Source organism: Phocoena sinus, chromosome 7, assembly GCF_008692025.1.
Source record: "Phocoena sinus isolate mPhoSin1 chromosome 7, mPhoSin1.pri, whole genome shotgun sequence".
Classification (NCBI taxonomy): domain Eukaryota; kingdom Metazoa; phylum Chordata; class Mammalia; order Artiodactyla; family Phocoenidae; genus Phocoena; species Phocoena sinus.
This window is the reverse complement of record NC_045769.1, coordinates 70,998,371-71,019,023: the sequence shown is the minus strand read 5'-3', so window position 1 is coordinate 71,019,023 and position 20,653 is coordinate 70,998,371. Positions and strand designations below refer to the sequence as shown.

Here is a 20,653-nt window from a genome sequence, read left to right as displayed (position 1 = left end):
TTGAGTTCTAGACCTCCTTGGGAAAAAATAACAGTGGCCACCCGGCACATAAATGTTTACATTTAAATATCAATTGAGATAAATACTGATAATACTGAACAAGTTTTAAATAGTAGTTGAAAGAGGTGATATTCTTGATTTTCTGGATTACACACACCTATAATTTTATCAGTACTAGCATCACTGGAACCTTAATAGAATTAAGTCGATTTGGTGTACCGGTATTCTGAGGTTACTTTTTGGAATGCTCTCTTTTATACTTTCTCCCAGTGACATTGTTCACTACCCCATTCTATCCTCCCTCTTTTCTGGCTGCCTAGTCATCCCTACTGCTCTTAGTTTGTCAGAACTGCTGAAAGCACAATGAAAAAATCTACTTCTTTTTCCTTTCTTTCTCTATCATTTCTACCCCTAATGAGAGCTTCAGGTGGGAAGATAATATAGAAAACCAAAATGATTGAAATCATGATTAAAAGAAAGTAAAATTTTAATTTTCTGCTGGTAGATTAAGCTTTTGTCTTGTCTCTGCAGAAGGAACATTATGAATATCCTTTTTTTATCGAAGTATAGTTGGCTTACAGTATTAGTTTCAGGTGTATAAAACATATTGACTCAATATTTTTATAGATTATACTCCATTTAATGTTACAAAATAGTGGCTATATTTCCCTGGGCTGTACAATGTATCCTTATTGTTTATCTATTTTATACATAGTGTTTGTATCTCTTAATCCTATAACCCTATCTTGCCCCTCCCCTCTTCCATCTCCCTGCTGGTAACCACTAGTTTGTCCTCTATACCTGTGAGTCTTTTTCTGTTTTGTTATATATATTCATTTGTTTTATTTTTTAGATTCCACACATAAGTGATAACATAGTGTTTGTCTTTCTCTCACTTGTTTCATTAAGCAAAATGCTCTCTAGTTTCATCCATCCATGTTGCTACAGATGGCAGAGCTTCATTCTTTTTTATGGCTGAGTAATATTTCATTATATATATTATACATTATATATATATATATATATATATATATATATATACGCACCATGTGTTCTTTATCCATTCATCTGTTGACGGACATTTAGATTGCTTCCATATCTTGACAATGAATATTGTTTTTTGACTACTTTCAAAGCTGCTTCTAAATTACCTTTGGAGCATCTGTGAAAAAAGTATTACAGGCTTATTAGAAAAAGGATTTCTAATATCTAGCTAAATTATTTACAATTGTACCTATTTTTTCCTTTGTATAACTCAATTTTTTTCATGTAATGATAAATTGCTGTTTTGTAATTAGATGACAATATGGCATGAAAGCATTTTATGATATCACAGTGATTAATACAAAAGTATAGTGTCTGCAACACCAATGCACTTAACAGTACTGATCATGAAAATGAAAGTCATGTTTACTAAGTTGAAATATTATTTCTCTCATGCTATCTCACTTTAATATTCTTTTAAGGTTTATTAATATGCATTCTATTTAAAAAGTGCTCTTAATTGCCAAGTATAGTGATCTCCTGTTGTCAGCCCTTTTGAAGTCTCAGTTGCTTTTAAAACTTTTGACTATACCTTTGTTTTTAGATCTTCCTTCTCTTCTCTCATACCCCTCCCTTGGCTTCTCTTCTCAGGTAGTCTTCCTTGGTATTTTTTTCTATTTTATCCACTGGCCCCTCTTACTCTGCCTGACATTTCTATGTTTTTTTCCCAAAATTAAAATCGTTTTATTGTTTTAAAACTATTTTAAAACAAAAAATTATTTTGAGTTAGAAAAATCCAAGAAATATAAAAATATATAAAGTATAAAGAAAGCAAACAAAACAACCCCCAAAACCTACTGTTTAGAAGAAATACAATTAATATTTCTGAACAGAATTACAGAATTAATATTATAAAAGAATATAATTTAATTATATATCATAAACAAATGTAATTATAACTAAATTACATATAAGTAAAATTATGGTACAATTTGTAATCTTTTCAACTACTCTCTTTTCATTAAAAAAATCAACATCATTCCATGTTAATATTGATATTGTCCATTTTAATTATGCTTAGTATTTCATTGCATGATTGTACCGTGCTTTATTTAACCAATCCCTTATCAATGGACATTTTATCTCTCATTTATCTCTTTTAAACAAAGCTGCTATGAATTATTGTATATGTCTTCTTGTGCACTTTACTGATATAATTTTCAGGAGGATTGCTGGGTCAAAAAGTTATAGAGTTAAAATTTTTGATCTATGCTTTATACTCCCATTGACATAATATGAGAAGTTCCATCTATTTCTTCAAACCTTTGACAATTCTCATCTATCTTTTAACTGTTGGTTTCTCTCTATATCTATCCTTGATTTTTTTCCCCCTCTTATTCTTCATTCTCTCTCTGGATGATTCACTTCCTGGAATGTTATTTCCACCTGTGAGTGTTGTAGGAGTCCATATGGATGTATCCAAAATGTTCCATATGTGTCTTGTGGACTTTCACACAATGAATAAACCTAAGGTAGACACACTGAAGAAGATGAATATGACTAAAGTAGAGGTCATCCTATACAAATATTAGTTGAGGAAAATGCTAAGGGAATATGTTGAAAGAACATGACTGCTAACTTAAGAGTATATGAAAGATGCTTATATGGAAGATGAAATATACCATCATTTTATGTTACACAGAAATAGTAGAGTTTTGTATGAGGCAAATAAACTAAGATGTTAAAATTTCCCTATTGGATACAACTACTTAGAAATGTCTAGTTTTAGAAATATTGGGATAACTTCTTCAACTACTGTTTATTTCACATGTGAAAATGAGAGGTCTGAATCAAGTGCTCTCTGAAGAATTTCCCATCTCTAAATTATGTGATCTTTAAGTGAACTTCCAGACTATGCTTTAAAATTTAAATTTCTCGTTAACTTTGCTTAATATTTAAATACCTTTAAGTTTTTCCATTCTCTGACAAGAAAAGTTCATTAGTTTTGAATTTGAAAAGGACTGCTCGCTCTGTATAAATGGTTTAAAAAATGTCCTATTAATGATTCATGCCTCTTGAAAATCACAGAAACTTATTCTTTACCTTTCATGAGGAAGAAAGAAATTTGAAGTAGAGTAGGTGTGGCAAAAAATATCACCAGAAATAAATTTGTTAATGGAAAGTGTATGTCTGGCTTTATCATCTTGAGATATAAAGTTAGGTCATATTTGGTTAACATTGACAATATACTAACCCAGAGGAACCACCTGCCTGGATATTCTGAAAGTATGGCATTTGTCCTGGGATTCTCCTTCCAAGGTTCCATAGGGTTACTTAGACTAAATGGTTTAATCAGTCCTTAATATCTCTAACCTCTTGCCACCCTCAGTGAGAATTAACGGGACTTCAGATTCTTTAATTCATTCATTCCTCCAACTCTATTTAATGCCTATTATTAAGTGTCAGACTCTACTCCAGGTACTAGTAATACTGCAGTGAAAAAAAAAAGACAAAAATATGGACCTTACAAACTAGATATGCCCCTCATGGTTGATTTCAACAAGTGTTTAATCCTGGAGAGCTTAGCCTATTAGTCTCAGTATCTTCTACCACCAATTAGAAGTCTGGTGGCATCCAGGGAGTTGGGATGATGCAAGTTGCACTGGAGTTTGTGACTACCCACTATCATTTGGTGCAAGGCCCTGTCTGTTAAAGCTGTTGATCCTTCCTGGTTTATCTGTACACGTTTATCCAGTCAGCTACACAATCTCCTCCTCCACATACATACATACCAAAACCTGCCTTGAGCCTTAAGCATTATACTTCAAGTTTTTTATTTCCCTTATTGTAAGGGCACACATGCATCTCCTTTCCCCATGCAGAGTAAGCTCCTTAGTACCAAAGTGACTTTGTCAAAAAGGCCTTTAGCATAAGTCACAAAATGGGCCATTAAAATCAGACACACACACAGACACATGCAGTAATCTAGTGGCTGCTGTTGAGTTTGGAAAAGGGTCCATACCCTCCTCCCATCAATGGTGTTTCTTCTTAATGGGGAGTGGGAGTGGGGGGCTGTTATCCATTCCTGCTTGTCTTCATTAAGGGCACTATACTCCTTCAGAAATGATTTAATGATTTTAAATCTCAAAGCAAAGGGATTTGGGTTCAGCTTCCCTTTTTCCTAAGAGGCTCTTAGGATTCTATGTAATTGAGAGGATGAAAATGGATGCCCCTTAATTTCACTTTTCAACATCATCTTAGCTCTGTGGTTTTGCATTGCCCCAAATAATTATTTTATCCTCTTTACTCAGAAGTGGGTACTTACTAAATATCCACGTAATTACAGAACTGCACAAGTGGATCTTTCTAGAAAGTGAAGTCAGCCTTATTAAGGTAAATTGATCAGATTACTTATGGGTATATCAAATTGTCAGCAACTTAAAAAACTAGGAAGTTCCATCTTTATGTACCCACCAGGTACCAGGCATTGGTGTTCTGATAACCCTCCTTTCCTCTCTCCTCCCTGCTGCCTCCATAGTCTTAATTTGTAGCATTTGTCAGTTTTCATGGCTCATGGCTGCTTTCACATCGCTGAAGTGTTTTCATTGTACACAGAGTTAGGAAGAGATGTGCACAACTAACTCTGGCGAACTGGTGTAAGCCAGTTCCAGCACACCACTGCTGTCAGGTAAAGTCATTGTCTTCATCTAAAATTTCCTGTAAAATGTAAAAAAAAAAAAAAAGAAATGTTGTTTCTATAGCAGTATAAATGCATGTTTATTCATGAGCAATGAATAAAGCATTTAATGAATAAAGCATTCATTAAACAATGGATGTTTAAGGAAATAAAAATTCTGTTTACTTCCCGATAAAAACAAGGTACATATATCTCTGGACGCTCTGTGTGCCTGTGCCTCCCTTCACAAGGCATGCTATCTATTTTTCACTTGCCACTAAAAATCCTATCTTCCTCAAAGTTCTCTCTCCTTCTCTGAGCCAGTTTTTGAATTTCCAGCCTACTCCAGCATAAAATGAGTAAAAAAGAGTTTGGATTTGTTGTCATTCATTTATTTATTCAACACTTATTGAGCTTTTAATATGCCAGGTACTGGGAATGTGAACATGATTAGACAGACCATATTACTGCCTATAGAGCCTATCATAGGCATTATTACCTGATTATACAATTAGCTATTTAATCAAAACTTTGAAAATTTTATAAGGAAATGTGAGGTGCTAAGAGAATGTATAATGGCAATTGCATGTGATAAAATTAGATTTGATACATCTGATTACATGGTGGCACAAAAGTCCCGAGAAGCAGTAGAGGGAAGAACCAGGGCACAAGCTCTCTCTAAGTCTTTGTATCACATGTGCTAATGTCCCAAAGATCAAGCTGGGGTTCAAGGATTAGAAGAATAGATTCTACCATTTGATGGGAGAAGCTGCTAAAATATTGTGGCCATTAAAAAAATCTGCAACACTATTTATTATTTGTAAACATCTATGCAGAAATGCCAAATATTTTCCATCTTTGCTTTCAGATGTTTTGTTTCATTCCTTCAGTTTCACAGTTGAATTCCATCAACTCTTCATGGAAATCTGTTTTTCTCCTCCACAAGTCTTCAGCTTTTCCAAGCAATCCTTCTGTCCTTAATTACCACAGTTCCCAGAATGAGCCACTTTCTATATGTGTCTTTCAGATTAATACAAGGCAAAACTAAATCTGGAAAATTTTACAGTTTTAAATTTTTGCTTATTTTCTACCTATTTCCCTGAAGCAAAGTGGCAGGGCTGTTCAGAAATCATAATTTAATTAAAATGAGTTTGAGGAGATGGGAGGTACCACGTTGTCTTTTACATTCATTTTTAAAAAGTATCCCAGAACATATGTTGATGTCTTTTCTCCCTCTTCCTTGTAAAAACAGCAAAACATAAATGTTTTAAAATAATAGTGAAATTGCAAGCTTTTGTGATTATAAAAATACATGCTCTATCTCACCTTATTTTTCCCCTGCTCTAACATGCACCTCAGATTATCACCCAAAATTGTTCTTCTGTTTTTGTGCACATTATCTTCTTTTTCTAGATTTCCCACTCCTCTGCTAATCCAAACCCTATTTTGTTTAAGACTCAAGTCCTTCTCCCTGAAACCTTCCTTAATGGCCCAGGTTATCTTTGATTTCACTCTATTTATGAACTCCTACAGCGTTTAATGCCTGATACAACACAAGAACATTAGCTTTAATGCAGATTGTTATTGTTTTCTGCTTCTCATTTGTATCATTTCATGCTGTTTTCTTTGTTGAACTTGATTTTTGAGCAATTAAATGGCTACCTTAAGTGCAGGGATCATATCCTATAAGCATTTCTTTTTACCCTGTTTCTTGACTAATTTGTATTAGCCTACCTTTGAGCACTGTAAACATCCAACATCGAGCTGTCTTACAACCTATAAAAAATGGGGAATTCTCCTGTCTTTTCTTTTTTTTCTTAGAAGATATATATTATTAGGATTCATTTAATCAAGAAATGTTGAGGCTTATTGTGCTCTAAGATGAAAAATAACACTGCTTTGCAAGATACGCAGTAACTTAGTTACTATGTTTTGCTCAAGAGTGTTATAAACTTATAAGAAATAGTATTTTTAAAAATATGCCACAGTATCTTCTAAACTAGTAAATCTCAGAACTATGGTTCCTTTGATGAACAACTTTAGTACTTTTAAGACTTTTATTTTCCATATAGAATAGTCACAGTCATGTGGCCCTTTGTTTTGTAATAATTAAAAATACGGCCCTAGGGTCAGGTGACTATGACCGCATTGGTGTGACTTTTTTATTCTTTCAGCAAAATAACACAAGAAACAACAGTGCAGTAAGTAGCCCAATAGTATCTCTTGGCAATGCACACATACGCTCACTTACACCCTCTAGGTCTCTTTTCTTTCTCTCCATTGCTGTCCCTCAGCAGAGAATTTCTCTTGGACTTAGAGTTCTTTGATATGTTATGATAAATGATGCCTTGTTGTGTTTTCTGACTCTGTTAGAGTCTCCATGGAATTAAAGATCACATGCTTATTTGGCTTAATGTACTTGACCTTTTCCCATGATTGACATGTCTAAATAAATGGCTGTAGCAACTCAGTAATTATGCACCAGCTGTGTATATTCATTTCACAGAAAAAACACACAGTTCTCTTCAAGAGTAGATAGCTTGACCCCTTCCCTGCCAGCTAAATAAAGGAGAGTAGTTAATTACTATTATTATTAATTATAGTAAGATTCCTTTCCATCCCCAAATGCATCTCTTTCCTCACTGCATTTTGTAAACAGTATACTATGACCACAGCTACATAAAGTGTTGTTTCAGTACTGGTATTTCTTATACAATAAAAATATTTACAATAATTCTGGACCTACTCGACAAGATAGTTCCACACAATTTGTGTCCAAAAATCCAGGATTTGTTAGCAAGATTTGTGTTCAGAAAGCAGTATTACCTTTAATGAACCCTTTGTTTTTCTAATGGGGAAATTGTATTTTCCCTCAACTGACATACAGGTAAATTCTGAATAAATTCTAGGGTTCCGTGCTTATTTCAAAAAAATCTTTCCTCTTAACAGCACATTGTTCCATTCTCACTTATTCAAAATATGTTCATATCTAAATTATCTGTATTTTTATTAATTTGGGTTTTTAAAAATATGATATAAAGTTAATTCTTGTTGACCATTTTGACTAATTTAAGAAATGCTCATTTGAAAAGATTCCTTCTTTAAACTAAATTTTTGGTCTTTATTTACTATAAAATAAAAATTGTTCCCTATATAATCTTGAAAAATAATTCCAGTTAGGTTTAATAATTGTCAATTCATTTCAGAACCATGACATTTATCATTGTTTCTTGAATTCTTTATGTTTTTAAGTGACGTCTATTAAATTTTGGATATAATAGTGTAGGTAAATTTTATGATAACCTTAACCTGGCAATGTTATTTGTATACTGTTTTCCACAGGATCTAAGGTGATTCTCTAATTCCTTAGGCCAGGGTTATTATAGTTGGGCTTAGAAAAGTTGGCAATGTATAGAAAAGCAGGAAGACAATGAAATAGGATAGGAAATTTTATTTTGCCTTCATTCTTCTTTAAGCCTCTGAAGGTGAGCAGCTTGAAGGGGGAAGGGAACTAACACAAGCGCAAGTGTCTATCATGTGACAGGCGCCATGTTCAATATTTTATACCAGTTATATTATCTCATATAATCTTTGTAGAAAATCTCCTAAACATATTGATAAATTTTTAATACATATATTTATTTAATTTGTCCTAAAAGCAAGGATGAGGTTTCTGGATCAAAGGAGAACTGTTATTATTTCTTACAGCAATAACCACATGCCCCATTCGTCCCCTTCAGGGTGATGTGATGAGAACTAGGAGGTTATATGCACAGGAAGGGAGCCCCAAAATTATGAATCTGGGAATTTATATAGGAACTGCTATATAGCTGTCTCGTTTCCACCCTTGAGAGACAGGGCAATCTTTCCTCCCTTATGTAAACAAATAGCAGGGAAGACAAGGGGAAGGTCCCCAGTTAAACCCTTTGGAATACAAACCAGTAGCTCTGGGGCTTTATTATCTTTTGAAATGTGAACCTGTAAATCTGGGTGGTAAGTATCTATCTCTTTGAAGGTCTCTATCTATTCAGTCAACCTTTAACTTCCAAAGCTTGTCCTTTAACCCAGGTTCCAGTTTTCTTTGCTTTATAAGTCTCTACCCATACAGAAATATGAAAATATTTTCTCTGTAGTTTCATAGCCCTAAATTGTGGCAATTTCAGTATTGTTGCTATGAAATTTGTGGCCATTAGCTTTGTTTCCATTCTTAAGTCTCTTAGTGTATTTAGTAGCATAATGCATCATTACGTCTATTGTCTATGTATTTTACTTAAAGTATCATCTCTGTGTGAAGATTTATATGCACAATAAAATTTTATTAAGTACCAAGAACTATCAAGCACTGTTCTAGATACTTGGGATACATCAATGAACAAGTTAAAAATCGCTGCTGTTCTGAAAGTTAAAAACTGTGGGGAGAAGCTAGAAATTAAACACTAAGCATAATAAGTAAAAAACTTACTATGGTAAGTTCCTGGGTGGCAGTGGGAATGCCAAGGAAGCCAGTATGGCTAGAGTGAAGTGGAGTGATGGGGAGACCAGCAGGAGAGTAGATGGAAGAGATGACAGGAATGAGACATGCAGATCGCAGAGGACCTCATAGAGCATTAGGGAAACCTTGGCCTTTTCTTTGAGTGAAATAGGGTAACATTAGAAGGTTTAGCTGAGGAATGACATAATCTGACTTGTCTTTTCAGAGGGCCACACTGGCTGCTGTGTTTAGGACAGATTGTAGGGGCTAATGTAGACTCAAGAAGACCTGTCTGGAGGCTAATGCAGTAATTCAGGTTAGGTGTCATATGGCCCTGACCAGAGCGGTGAAGTGAAATAATAAGCAGACAAATTTTGGATATATTTTGAAAGTTGTTCCAACAGAGTTTCTGATGGATTGGTTGTAGGCTTAAGAGAAAAAGAGAAGTCTAAAGTGATTCCAAGGTTTTTGTTCTGAGTAACTAGAAAAATGTTTTACCATCAATTGAGGTGGACAAGATTGGGAGGGAGCAATTTATTGGAGGGGGTTGGGCTGGGTAAGATTAGGAGTTTAGTCCTGAACTTGTTGATTTTGAGATGTCTTTTAGACATGCAGTGGAGGTGTCAGGTAAGCTGATGGGTAAGCCAGCTTGGAGTTTGGAAAAGAGGTTTGAGCTGGAGATAGAAAATTGGGAGCTGCCCACACATAAGTCATATTAGGGACAGATTTAGGCTTTGTGGGGCCTGAAGCTTATGCAATTTTGGGGGTTCTCTAAGAAAGAATTCAAATTATGTACAAAGGTGAATATTTATTTATTTATTTGTGGTACGCGGGCCTCTCACTGCTGCGGCCTCTCCCGCTGTGGAGCACAGGCTCCAGATGTACAGGCCCAGCAGCCATGGCTCACGGGCCCAGCAGCTCCGCGGCATGCGGGATCCTCCCGGACCGGGGCACGAACCCGCGTCCCCTGCATCGGCAGGCGGACTCTCAACCACTGCGCCACCAGGGAAGCCCAGAATATTTATTTTTAATGAGAAAAATCAAAACAAATACTTATTTGGAAACTGATAAATAGCACAAAATCATAACATTTGGAGAAATAGCATAATATTTTAAATAACTTCCTGACATACCTCTGTAACATAACTTCCTGACATACCTCTGTAATATTTTCCCCCTACATTATTGACCTTTAATGTCAAGGATTTTAAAATATTATTTTCTGTTGAGAATATGAAAAATTAATTCTGTCTTTATCATGATTAATTAAAATTTTTAATTAATTATAGTCTAGAAAGGTTTTTTTCATCTTTACAACTTATTTACAATTTCATGAAAATTTTCAGAGTTGTCTTAAAATTTAAAACTTCTGTCAAGCTTCTTGCATATATTACCTGAAGATTTGGAAGAATTTTCCAAAGACTAACTCTGGCCCTATGCAAATGAAACTTTGCTTCTTTTCCACTGTCCACATATTTCCAATACTAGGCAAATTGTGATTCCTTTGCATATTGTCACACCGCTTCAGCCCTGAACATTTGTGGCACAATGTCAGGTGACTTTATCACAGTGGGTACTAGACCACTGGAAACTATTTCTACTTTAGGATAGTCAGGATAGCTAACAATAATTTACTCATATATGGAAGTGATTGTGAATCACATAAATATGTTCCTTTAAACCCAACCTAAACATATCTCCAATTCTGTTTCCTCTTAGTTTCCCAAAAATGTTCACAGACACACAAGTGCCCCCGCCACCACAAAGGTATCTTATATTTACAAATTTTCCTGAAATATATGACCATGAAAACACAGTTTTTTTAAAAATTAAAAGACTTTACTTTTTAGAGCAGTTTTAGGTTTGGGGAGATTGCACAGAAAGTACAGAGTTCCCATATGCCCCTTTTCTCCCCTGCACGTAGTTTCCCTATTATAAATATTTTGCATTAGTGTAGTACATTTGTTACCATTGATGAAACAATATTAATAGATTATTATTACTCAACTCCATAGTTGACATTTGGATTTACTCTTTTTTTGTATTCCTATGGGTTTTGACAAATGTATAATATTTCATATCTACCATTACAGTATCATACAGTGTAGTGTCACTTCTCTTAAAATGCCCCGTGCTCCACCTATTCATCCCTAGCCCCACTCCTTGAACCCTTAGAATCTCTGATATTTTAAATTGTCTCTATAGTTCTACCCTTTCCAGAATGTCATATACTGGTTAACATTTTAGAGCATGTAGCTTTTTCATTGACTTCTTTCACTCATGAATATGCATTTAAGGTTCCTCCATGTCTTTTTTCGTTGTTGTTTATTAATACTCCATTGTATGGATGTACAGTTTGTTTATTCATTCACCTATTAAAGGACATCTTGGTTGTTTCCCATTTTTTGACAATTATGAATAAAGCTTCTACAAACATTTATGTGCAGGTTTTTGTGTGGGCATTAGTTTTCAACTCACTGGGACAAATGCCTAGTGAGGAAATTAGTATTTAGATTAGGATCTAGACACAGATCTTACACCTTTCACAAAAATTAACTGAAAGGTAATCATTTACCTAAAGGTAAAACAAAATTATACAACTTCTAGAAGATAACATAGGAGAAAATCTAGGTGACCTTGAGTTTGGTGATGACTTTTTATATACAGCATCATACGGCACAATCCATGAAAGAAAAATTGATAAATTGAACTTCTTTAAAATTAAAACTTCTGCTCTGTGAAAGACACTGTTATAGGATTGAAAAGATAAGCCACAGACTGGGAGAATACTCTTGCAAAATATACCTAATGAAGGGCTGTTATCCAAAATACACAAAGAACTCTTAAAATTCAACAATAAGAAAACAAATAATCCAATTACAAAATAGGAAAAGATCTGAACAGACATCACAGCCAAGAAGATATACAGGTGGTAAATAAGCATATGAAAAGATGCTCAACATCATGTGTCATTAGGAAATTGCAAATTAAAACAATGAGATACCATTACACATCTATTAGAATGGCTAAAATCCAAAACATTGACATCACCAAATGTTGGCAAGGATGTGGTACAACAGGAACTCTCATTCTTTGCTCCCAGAATGCAAAATGGTACAGCCACTTTGGAAGATAGTCTGATAGTTTTTAACAAAGCTAAGCATAAGCTTTCCATATAATCCAGCAATTATACTCATAGTATTTAGCCAAATGAGTCTTTACTTTTTAACCAGCTCTGCAAGATTCTGCCTCAGGAAATTCCTTCAGGCTAGTCTTCCTTGCATTTAATGTTCTCAAGACATGAGTTCAGCTGTGTTGTCTTGGCATCCTCTTCCTATCTGAATATATTTGGATATAGTTTTTCAGATTGTTTATTTTTACCTTGACTTGGCAACTTCTTAGGATGTTACTTCTGGCAATTGCCCATCAGATTCACATTCCACAAACAAAGGCAATATTCACTATTCCCAAGCAGACCCTCTGGACTTGCCAGCCTGGTGCATGGTGCTCCTTACATTTGTCTGTCCAGGAATGGTTATCTTAATTAGTAATTGTTAGAAACCTCTGCAATCTTTAAAGTTTAGCTCTAGGAAATAGTCACTGTCTAAACTTCCTCAATTTTTATCCATTTCCCTATCCACTGAAACTGATCTCAAGAAAGTTACAGATAAATATTAATTTGTAACTGTAATGGCAAATTTTTAGTATTAATCTTGTTTGACTCCTTTATAGCATATAAACTGGTAACTGAACCCGTCTTAAAACTCTTTTCCTTTGGTTTCTTTAAAATTTTTTTAAATTGTGAAATGAAGCATACATCCAGAAAAGTGCAGAAAGCTTATGTACAAAGTTTAATAAACATTTTTAAAGCAAAAACTTGTATTATGAAACAGAACACTTTTAGCACCCCAGAAGCTCCTCATGTGCCTCTCCCCAGTCACAACGCCTATTCTTCTTTATGCCAGAAATAACAAATATTCTGACTTTTGTATTGAGTGTGCATGCTGTGCATGCATCCTTGAACAATGTATTTTAGTTATTCTATTTTTAAATCTTAAAAAAGGAATTATATATATTTTTGTTCAATATTATGTTTGTAAATATATATATATATATATATATATATATATATATCTCACATCTCTAGCCATTCATCTGTTGATGGACATGTAGGTTGCTTCCATATCTTGGCAATTGTAAATAATGCTGGTTATTTTTCTTTCAAGTTTTTCTGTATATATTTTAGATTGTCCAAGTTCTTTTAAAATAATGATGTTGGAAATTTGCAATTTTGTCAAGTATATAGATTAATGCATGTCTGTTTGGGGGGATGGGTTCACATCTTCTCGCTGATTCTAATACATATGTCTAGAGGACACCCAGAGCAATATATCACACTGTGAATGCCACTTTTTACATAAGTTGGAAAGGCTGAAACCTGTTGATTTGTAAGAATAAAATAATGTCTTATTCATATTTGTATCCCTGATACCTAGCACAGTACCACTCAATTAAGTTGTTCATTTCAGTAAACATTTGTTAGGCATCTGCTGTATGCCAGGCACTGTGCAAGGTGCTAAAGATACAAAACGACTAACACATGGGCCTTCCCCAAGGAAGATTCATAAGAAAGCTACTTGTAAGCAAACAACTACAATCAAGGGTTATTGTGCTTTGGTGTATATGATTAAGCACTAGAGGATCCTAAGCAGGAAAATGGTCATCTGTATTTAGACTGAGGAGGTATGCAAAATTTCATAGATCGCATAATCCTTGAACTGAGACTTGGGAGGTGAGTTAGGTATGCATCAGATAATCAGGAAAGTCAAAGATATTTCATACAGTTGGAAGAATAAGAACAGCATTAAGTAAAAGAGAGACTTTAGAACACCTGGCAATTCAGGAATGAAAGGGCACACACTGGCTTATAGTATGTGTGGCAGAGTGGATTTAGAAGCCTGCCTGGAGAAATAGGCAGATGTCAGATATTGTTTGGCTTTATAGAGTAAAAAACTTTATCCTATAAAGTTTAAGGATAAAAACTTTATCCTTTATCCTATAAACCCAGAAAGCAATGAATGAGTTTAAAGCAGGGAAGTAATGTAGGCAGATTTGCATTTTGGAAAAAAAAAAGCCATCAATATTCAGGATGGATTAAGTGGGACAAGAATGGAATTAGAAAAGATAATGCTAGGGAGAATGTTCTAATAGTCCTGGTGAGACATGAGGGTCCAAATTAAGACAGCAGCACTAGGGATATCAAAGAGAGCATGGATTCAAGAGATGTAAAAGAGGACCTAGTGACAAATTGGATGTGCTTTGAGATGACTGGATAGATGATGCATTTACTGAGATAGATGATAGTTACTTGGAGGACAAAGAAAAGGATGAGTTCCATGGACATGTTGACTTTGACATGCCTGTGGGAGGGATGTTTAGGTAAATATGTCTAATAGGTGGATGGATGGATATATAAGTCTGCAGTCTAAGAAAAAGATCTGGTGTCAAGTCCTAGGGATCCCAATCTTGAATGAATAAATAGAAGAAAAGCCAGGAAAGGAAACCAATATGAGAAGAAAAGAAAAAAGGAGGAGGAAGACCAAGAGAAATTTAAATCATAGAGAAAAGAATGGTCAATGGTATCAAGTGCCACAGAAAGAAACAATAGAGCTGAAAAAAACTCCTATGGGATTTGGCATTACTAGGACCTTGGTGAAATCTGTTTTATTAGAGATAGTGATTGTTTCACAGAGTTAACCATGAAGGGAAGGGAACTGGTGAGATAACGAGTTAGTTGAGTGTAGGGAGAATATAGAACAAAAAAAAAATGTTAATGAAAGAAGTATAATTATAAACTATGGGGAATAGACACAGAGAGATTATTATGATAGCTAATAAATTAATGGTGGTTATAAAATATAGTATAACCAAATAATTAGTATTGTAGGTGTTTATGATAGACCTGTGTACCAAAGTACAATGCCAAGCCCCAAGTTTATCACATTATAAATACTCAAAAACTATTTCCTGAATTGAATTGGATTGGGTTTCCATTAACATGTAAATAATCATCTTCTGTGCCTTAGAATAATTTAGAGTTTAATTTGTGTATTTACTTCTGATGAAGGTCATCGGACACTATTTATTGGAGTTCATGTGCCCCTGGGAGGAAGAAAAAGCCATCGACGTCACAGGCATCGTGGTCATAAACACAGAAAGAGAGACAGAGAGAGAGATTCGGGACTAGAGGATGGCAGGGAGTCACCTTCCTTTGGTAAGAATGTCTCTTTGTTTTAATTAAATTTATGATTGTAATATTATACTTGTTTGTACACTCCATAATTAGCAGTAATACTCATAAAGTTGTTTATACCTTTATAAAAGATTTGGGCAGATTGGGGAGAAGTGGGAGAGAGAATGTTTAATCTTTATTTTTCTCTTGTGCATCTGCTTTGTGAAGGTGAGGACTGGCTTAGTTTTGTGATGGAGGAAATACACTTAAGTAGTAGAACTTAGCTGTATTAACTCATGACAATTTGTACAAATAATAGTCATTGCTCTAAGTAGTTTGAAAATCCAAGGGGAAATGCTTTTATTAAGCTCCCAGTTACACTATTGTAGATGCTCTCTGAATTTCACTCTTAGGATGTGAACTTTCTACTGTTTTGAATATTCTTCCTTTAAAAGTATACAATTGACCCTTGAACAACACAGGTTTGAGCTGGGAGGGTCTACTTATACATGAATTTTTTCAATAGTAAATACTACAGCACTACATTATCTGTGGTTGGCTGAATCCATGGATGGTGGAACCGGATACAACTGACTATAAATTATACATGGATTTTCAACTGTGAAGAGGGTCAGTGCCCCTAATCCCCACATTGTTCAAGGGTCAGCTATATATAGAATATCAAAGTATAGTGATATGGAAGTTGTTAACAATTCCTGAGTGCCGTGAGAGCCTATGTACATGACATAATTAAGAACCTGACTTTCAGTTTCCTGACCTTCCCACGTCCTATGACCTCCTTCACTGCACCTTGTTCACTTACTCATTCATTTTGCTCTCTGACCACAGCTTCACTCCTTACTTGCTTGTTCAACTACTTGACCTCTCTACTTTTTTTTCTATCCATGTTATCTTTATTTCCTGATCCTATTCTGATTTCATACCCTATAATTTTAGTAGTACTTTTGCTAATATCCTAAATACCTTAATTTCCCTGTTTTAGTTTTATTCATACCTTTACCCCCATTTAAAAACCAGATTGATGTTAGGTTCTTCCATGTCCCTACTTTCTCCCTGCCTTCCCAAGTAGGCATGCTCTGCAGGACATAGTCATTCAACAGGGCAGGTTGTAACCATTTAAGTTCATTACTCAAGTAGAAATTCCCTGGCGGTCCAGTGGTTAGGACTTGGCACTTTCACTCCCGGGGCCGGGTTCGATCCCTGGTCAGAGAACTAATATCCCTCAAGCCTCATGTTGTGGCCAAGAAAGAAAAAAAAAAAGACCCAAAAAGTAAATAAATAAATTCATTACTCAAGTGGACCTTCAACACCTCCCAACTCTATTGAATGTTTTCAATTTTTGAAATAAGTATTTTTCAATCTTCTTCACCATTCTCCAACACCCCCCTTTCACAGTCACCTAGCAGATACTTTCTACTTCAAAAGGAAAATATGTCACCAGCAAGAATTCACTCAACTTCCCTCCTGTTAAACATACAAACATAAACATATGCCTACATCTGCAACTGTTTTTTCCTCATAATGCAATAAGGAAGTTTTCTTTTCAATTATGTTTATCTCCTATTCCGTCCCACCTTGAAATTTACACAATTTATAATCTAGTTGACTTCTTCTCAACTTGATTATTCTCATCATCTATCCTTCCAACTGCCTCAAACCCACATTTCCCCATTCAGTTGTATTCAGATATAAGGTAAGTTAGCATATGAAGTTTGGGGGAACAATTTTACTTTTAATACTCTATAGACATTGCTTTATTTAATATCTGGTTTTGCTAAGTATTGAAGAGAAATTTGTAGTCTCTCTGTTTTTTCATTTTTTAAGTTTATGTCTTTTAAGCTTGGATGCTTATAGACAATTTTTTGTGTCCCTCTATTTAAGAAAACTTGCTAAGATAGGCCTAATGGTGAGTATGTTAAAAAGCATTTCCAGTCTGCATACACTGATATTTTTCCACTGAGAGAATATTTTCCTGTCTGATTCTGTTCTACTTACTTTGGTCTCTTCTTTGTGAATTATATCTGCATGTTGGATTTATGATATCTGCTTGTTGTCCTTTTTTTGGTAGCTTAAAGTTAGTCTCTCGTTATTCATTTGATTATCTGCAGTATTGATTCTGCATTTTACTACTTCAATTGGGGGTTTTGATTTTGCCGTTGCATCTTTAGTTTTAAGTTTCTTTCTTATCTCATCTGATTTTCTTTACATTTCCTCCTGTCCTTTCCTAATTAGTGTTTGTTTTTCCTGCTTGATAGAGTCTGTGTTTTTAGTCTATTGATGATTCCCAGTAGTTCTGGACATTTTCTTTTGATTCTGAAGTAGATAATTTGCAGAGGTATCATCTTCTTTTGGGCCATAAAGATTATTTTGACTTTCCTTTGATTTATAGTATTTTTACAGGCTGCCAGTTTTTTTCTTTTTACTCACCAAGAAAAAGAAAATACTTCTTTTTACTTTCCAAGGCAAAATATATCCATACTATGTGTGTCCAGCTATATCCTAAGGCGGCTTAGAGAGGCACTGCCATTAGTGTGTTCTTCGTCTCCATTGCTGTGTATAATTATGGGCATCAAACTTCCCCAAATATCATGTACTTCTGCCAGAGGTAGAATGATTGATGGGAGTGTGTAAAGAAAAGTACTCTGGGTATCCTGCACCAGCATGATAGAAGGATGATCATCTCTGAGTCAGTGGGCAGAAGAGGAGGTGTGAAAGTGTCCCCCACATTTTCAGGGTTTTTTGTTTCATGAAGTAGAGTCTGGGAATATAACAAAGACACAACTGGGTAGATTTCTCTTACTCCAGCTTCATCTGTTTATAGTTAGGGGAGATTCCCTCTTAGACTCTGGGAATGGAATATCTGTTGGAATAAGCTTTAATGGTTACTTTGAGTTTCTTAAATACTTCTAATATTTGAGAAAATAAGTGGCATTCACATTAACTTAGAAATATTTAGTAAACAAACAAAAATAAGCTTGTTCCTTCTGCCTCTGTCACGTTATTCTTTTTTTCCATAGCTGGATACATTATGTCAGTTTTTCTAGAACAGTGGTTCTCAACCTTGGCTACACCTGGGAGATTTAAAAACATTTTGATGGCCAAATCCCATACCAGTCAGAATCTCTGTGGGTGGGACCCAAGCATAGGTACTTTTAAAAAAATACCCCAGGGCTTCCCTGGTGGGGCAGTGGTTGAGAATCTGCCTGCTAATGCAGGGGACACGGGTTCGAGCCCTGGTCTGGGAGGATCCCACATGCCGCAGAGTAACTAGGCCTGTGAGCCACAACTACTGAGCCTGCGCATCTGGAGCCTGTGCTCCTCAACAAGAGAGGCCATGACACTGAGAAGCCCGCACAGCGCAATGAAGAGTGACCCCCGCTTGCCACAACTAGAGAAAGCCCTCACACAGAAACGAAGACCCAACACAGCAAAAATAAATAAAATAAATTAATAAACTCCTACCCACAACATCTTCTTAAAAAAAAAAATACCCCAGGTGATTCAAATGTGCAAGCAAGGTTGAGATCCAGTGTTCTAGAAACTTTGCTATTCAAAGTGTGGACCATCACAATGCTATGAGACTAGGTATCAATTACAGGAAAAAAACTGTAAAAAATACAAACACATAGAGTCTAAACAATATGCTACTAAATAGCCAAGAGATCACTGAAGAAATCATAGAGGAAATCAAAAAAACCTAGAAACAAATGACAATGAAAACATGATGACCCAAAACCTATGGGGTGCAGCAAAAGCAGTTTAAGAGGGAAGCTTATAGCAATACAATCCTACCTCAAGAAACAAGAAACAGCTCAAATAAACAACCTTACTGTACATCTAAAGCAGTTAGAGAAAGAACAACAAAAAACTCTAGAATTAGCAGAAGGAAAGAAGTCATAAATATCAGATCAGAAATAAATGAAAAAGATATGAAGGAAACAATAGCAAAGATCAATAAAACTAAAAGCTGGGTCTTTGAGAAGATAAACAAAATCGATAAACCATTAGCCAGACTCATCAGGAAAAAAAGGGAGAAGACTCAAATCAACAGAATTAGAATTGAAAAAGGAGAAGTAACAACTGACACTGCCGAAATACAAAAGATCATGAGAGATTACTACAAGCAACGCTATGCCAATAAAATGGACAACCTGGAAGAAATGGACAAATTCTTAGAAATGCACAACCTGCCAAGACTGAATCAGGAAGAAATAGAAAATATGAACAGACCAATCACAAGCACTGAAACTGAAACTGTGATTAAAAATCTTCCAACAAACAAAAGCCCAGGACCAGATGGCTTCACAAGTGAATTCTATCAAACATTTAGAGAAGAGCTAACCCCTATCCTTCTCAAACTCTTCCAAAATATAGCAGAGAGAGGAACACTCCCAAACTCATTCTATGAGGCTACCATCACCCTGATACCACCACCAGAAAAAGATGTCACAAAAAAAAGAAAACTACAGGCCAATATCTCTGATGAACATAGATGCAAAAATCCTCAACCAAATACTAGGAAAGAGAATCCAACAGCACATTAAAAGGATCATACACCATGATCAAGTGGGGTTTATTCCAGGAATGCAAGGATTCTTCAATATATGCAAATCAATCAGTGTGATACACCATATTAACAAACTGAAGGATAAAAACCATATGATAATCTCAATAGATGCAGAAAAAGCTTTTGACAAAATTCAACACCCATTTATGGTAAAAACTCTCCAGGCATAGAGGGAACCTACCTCAACATAATAAAGGCCGTATATGACAAACCCATAGACAACATTGTTCTCTATGGCGAAAAACTGAAACCATTTCCTCTAAGATCAGGAAAAAGACAAGGTTGCCCACTCTCACCATGATTATTCAACACAGTTTTGGAAGTTTTAGCCACAGCAATCAGAGAAGAAAAAGAAACAAAAGGAATCCAAATCAGAAAAGAAGAAGTAAATCTGTCACTGTTTCCAGATGACATGATACTCTACATAGAGAATCCTAAAGATGCCACCAGAAAACTACTAGAGCTAATCAATGAATTTGGTAAAGTAGCAGGATACAAAATTGATGCACAGAAATCTCTTGCATTCTTATACACTAATGACAAAAACTCTGAAAGAGAAATTAAGGAAACATTTCCCATTTACCACTACAACAAAAATAATAAAATACCTAGGAATAAACCTACCTAAGGAGGCAAAAGACCTGTATGCAGAAAACTACGAGACACTGATGAAAGAAATTAAAGATGATACAAACAGATGGA

The 20,653-nt window shown here is 35.2% G+C and overlaps 1 protein-coding gene across 14 annotated transcripts in view; it reads left to right on the top strand.

Moving 5' to 3' along the window:
• Positions 1-20,653, top strand: part of SLC4A10 (solute carrier family 4 member 10) — a 329,883-nt gene that overhangs the window by 149,793 nt on the left and 159,437 nt on the right. For 13 of the 14 annotated variants that reach the window (XM_032637995.1, XM_032637999.1, XM_032637996.1 and 10 more), the window contains one exon: positions 15,259-15,405. The exons of the other annotated variant lie outside the window; for it this stretch is intronic. In XM_032637995.1, coding sequence (XP_032493886.1) covers positions 15,259-15,405 — 147 coding nt within the window. The remainder of the gene's footprint in view (positions 1-15,258; positions 15,406-20,653) is intronic. 14 annotated transcript variants of the gene reach the window in all.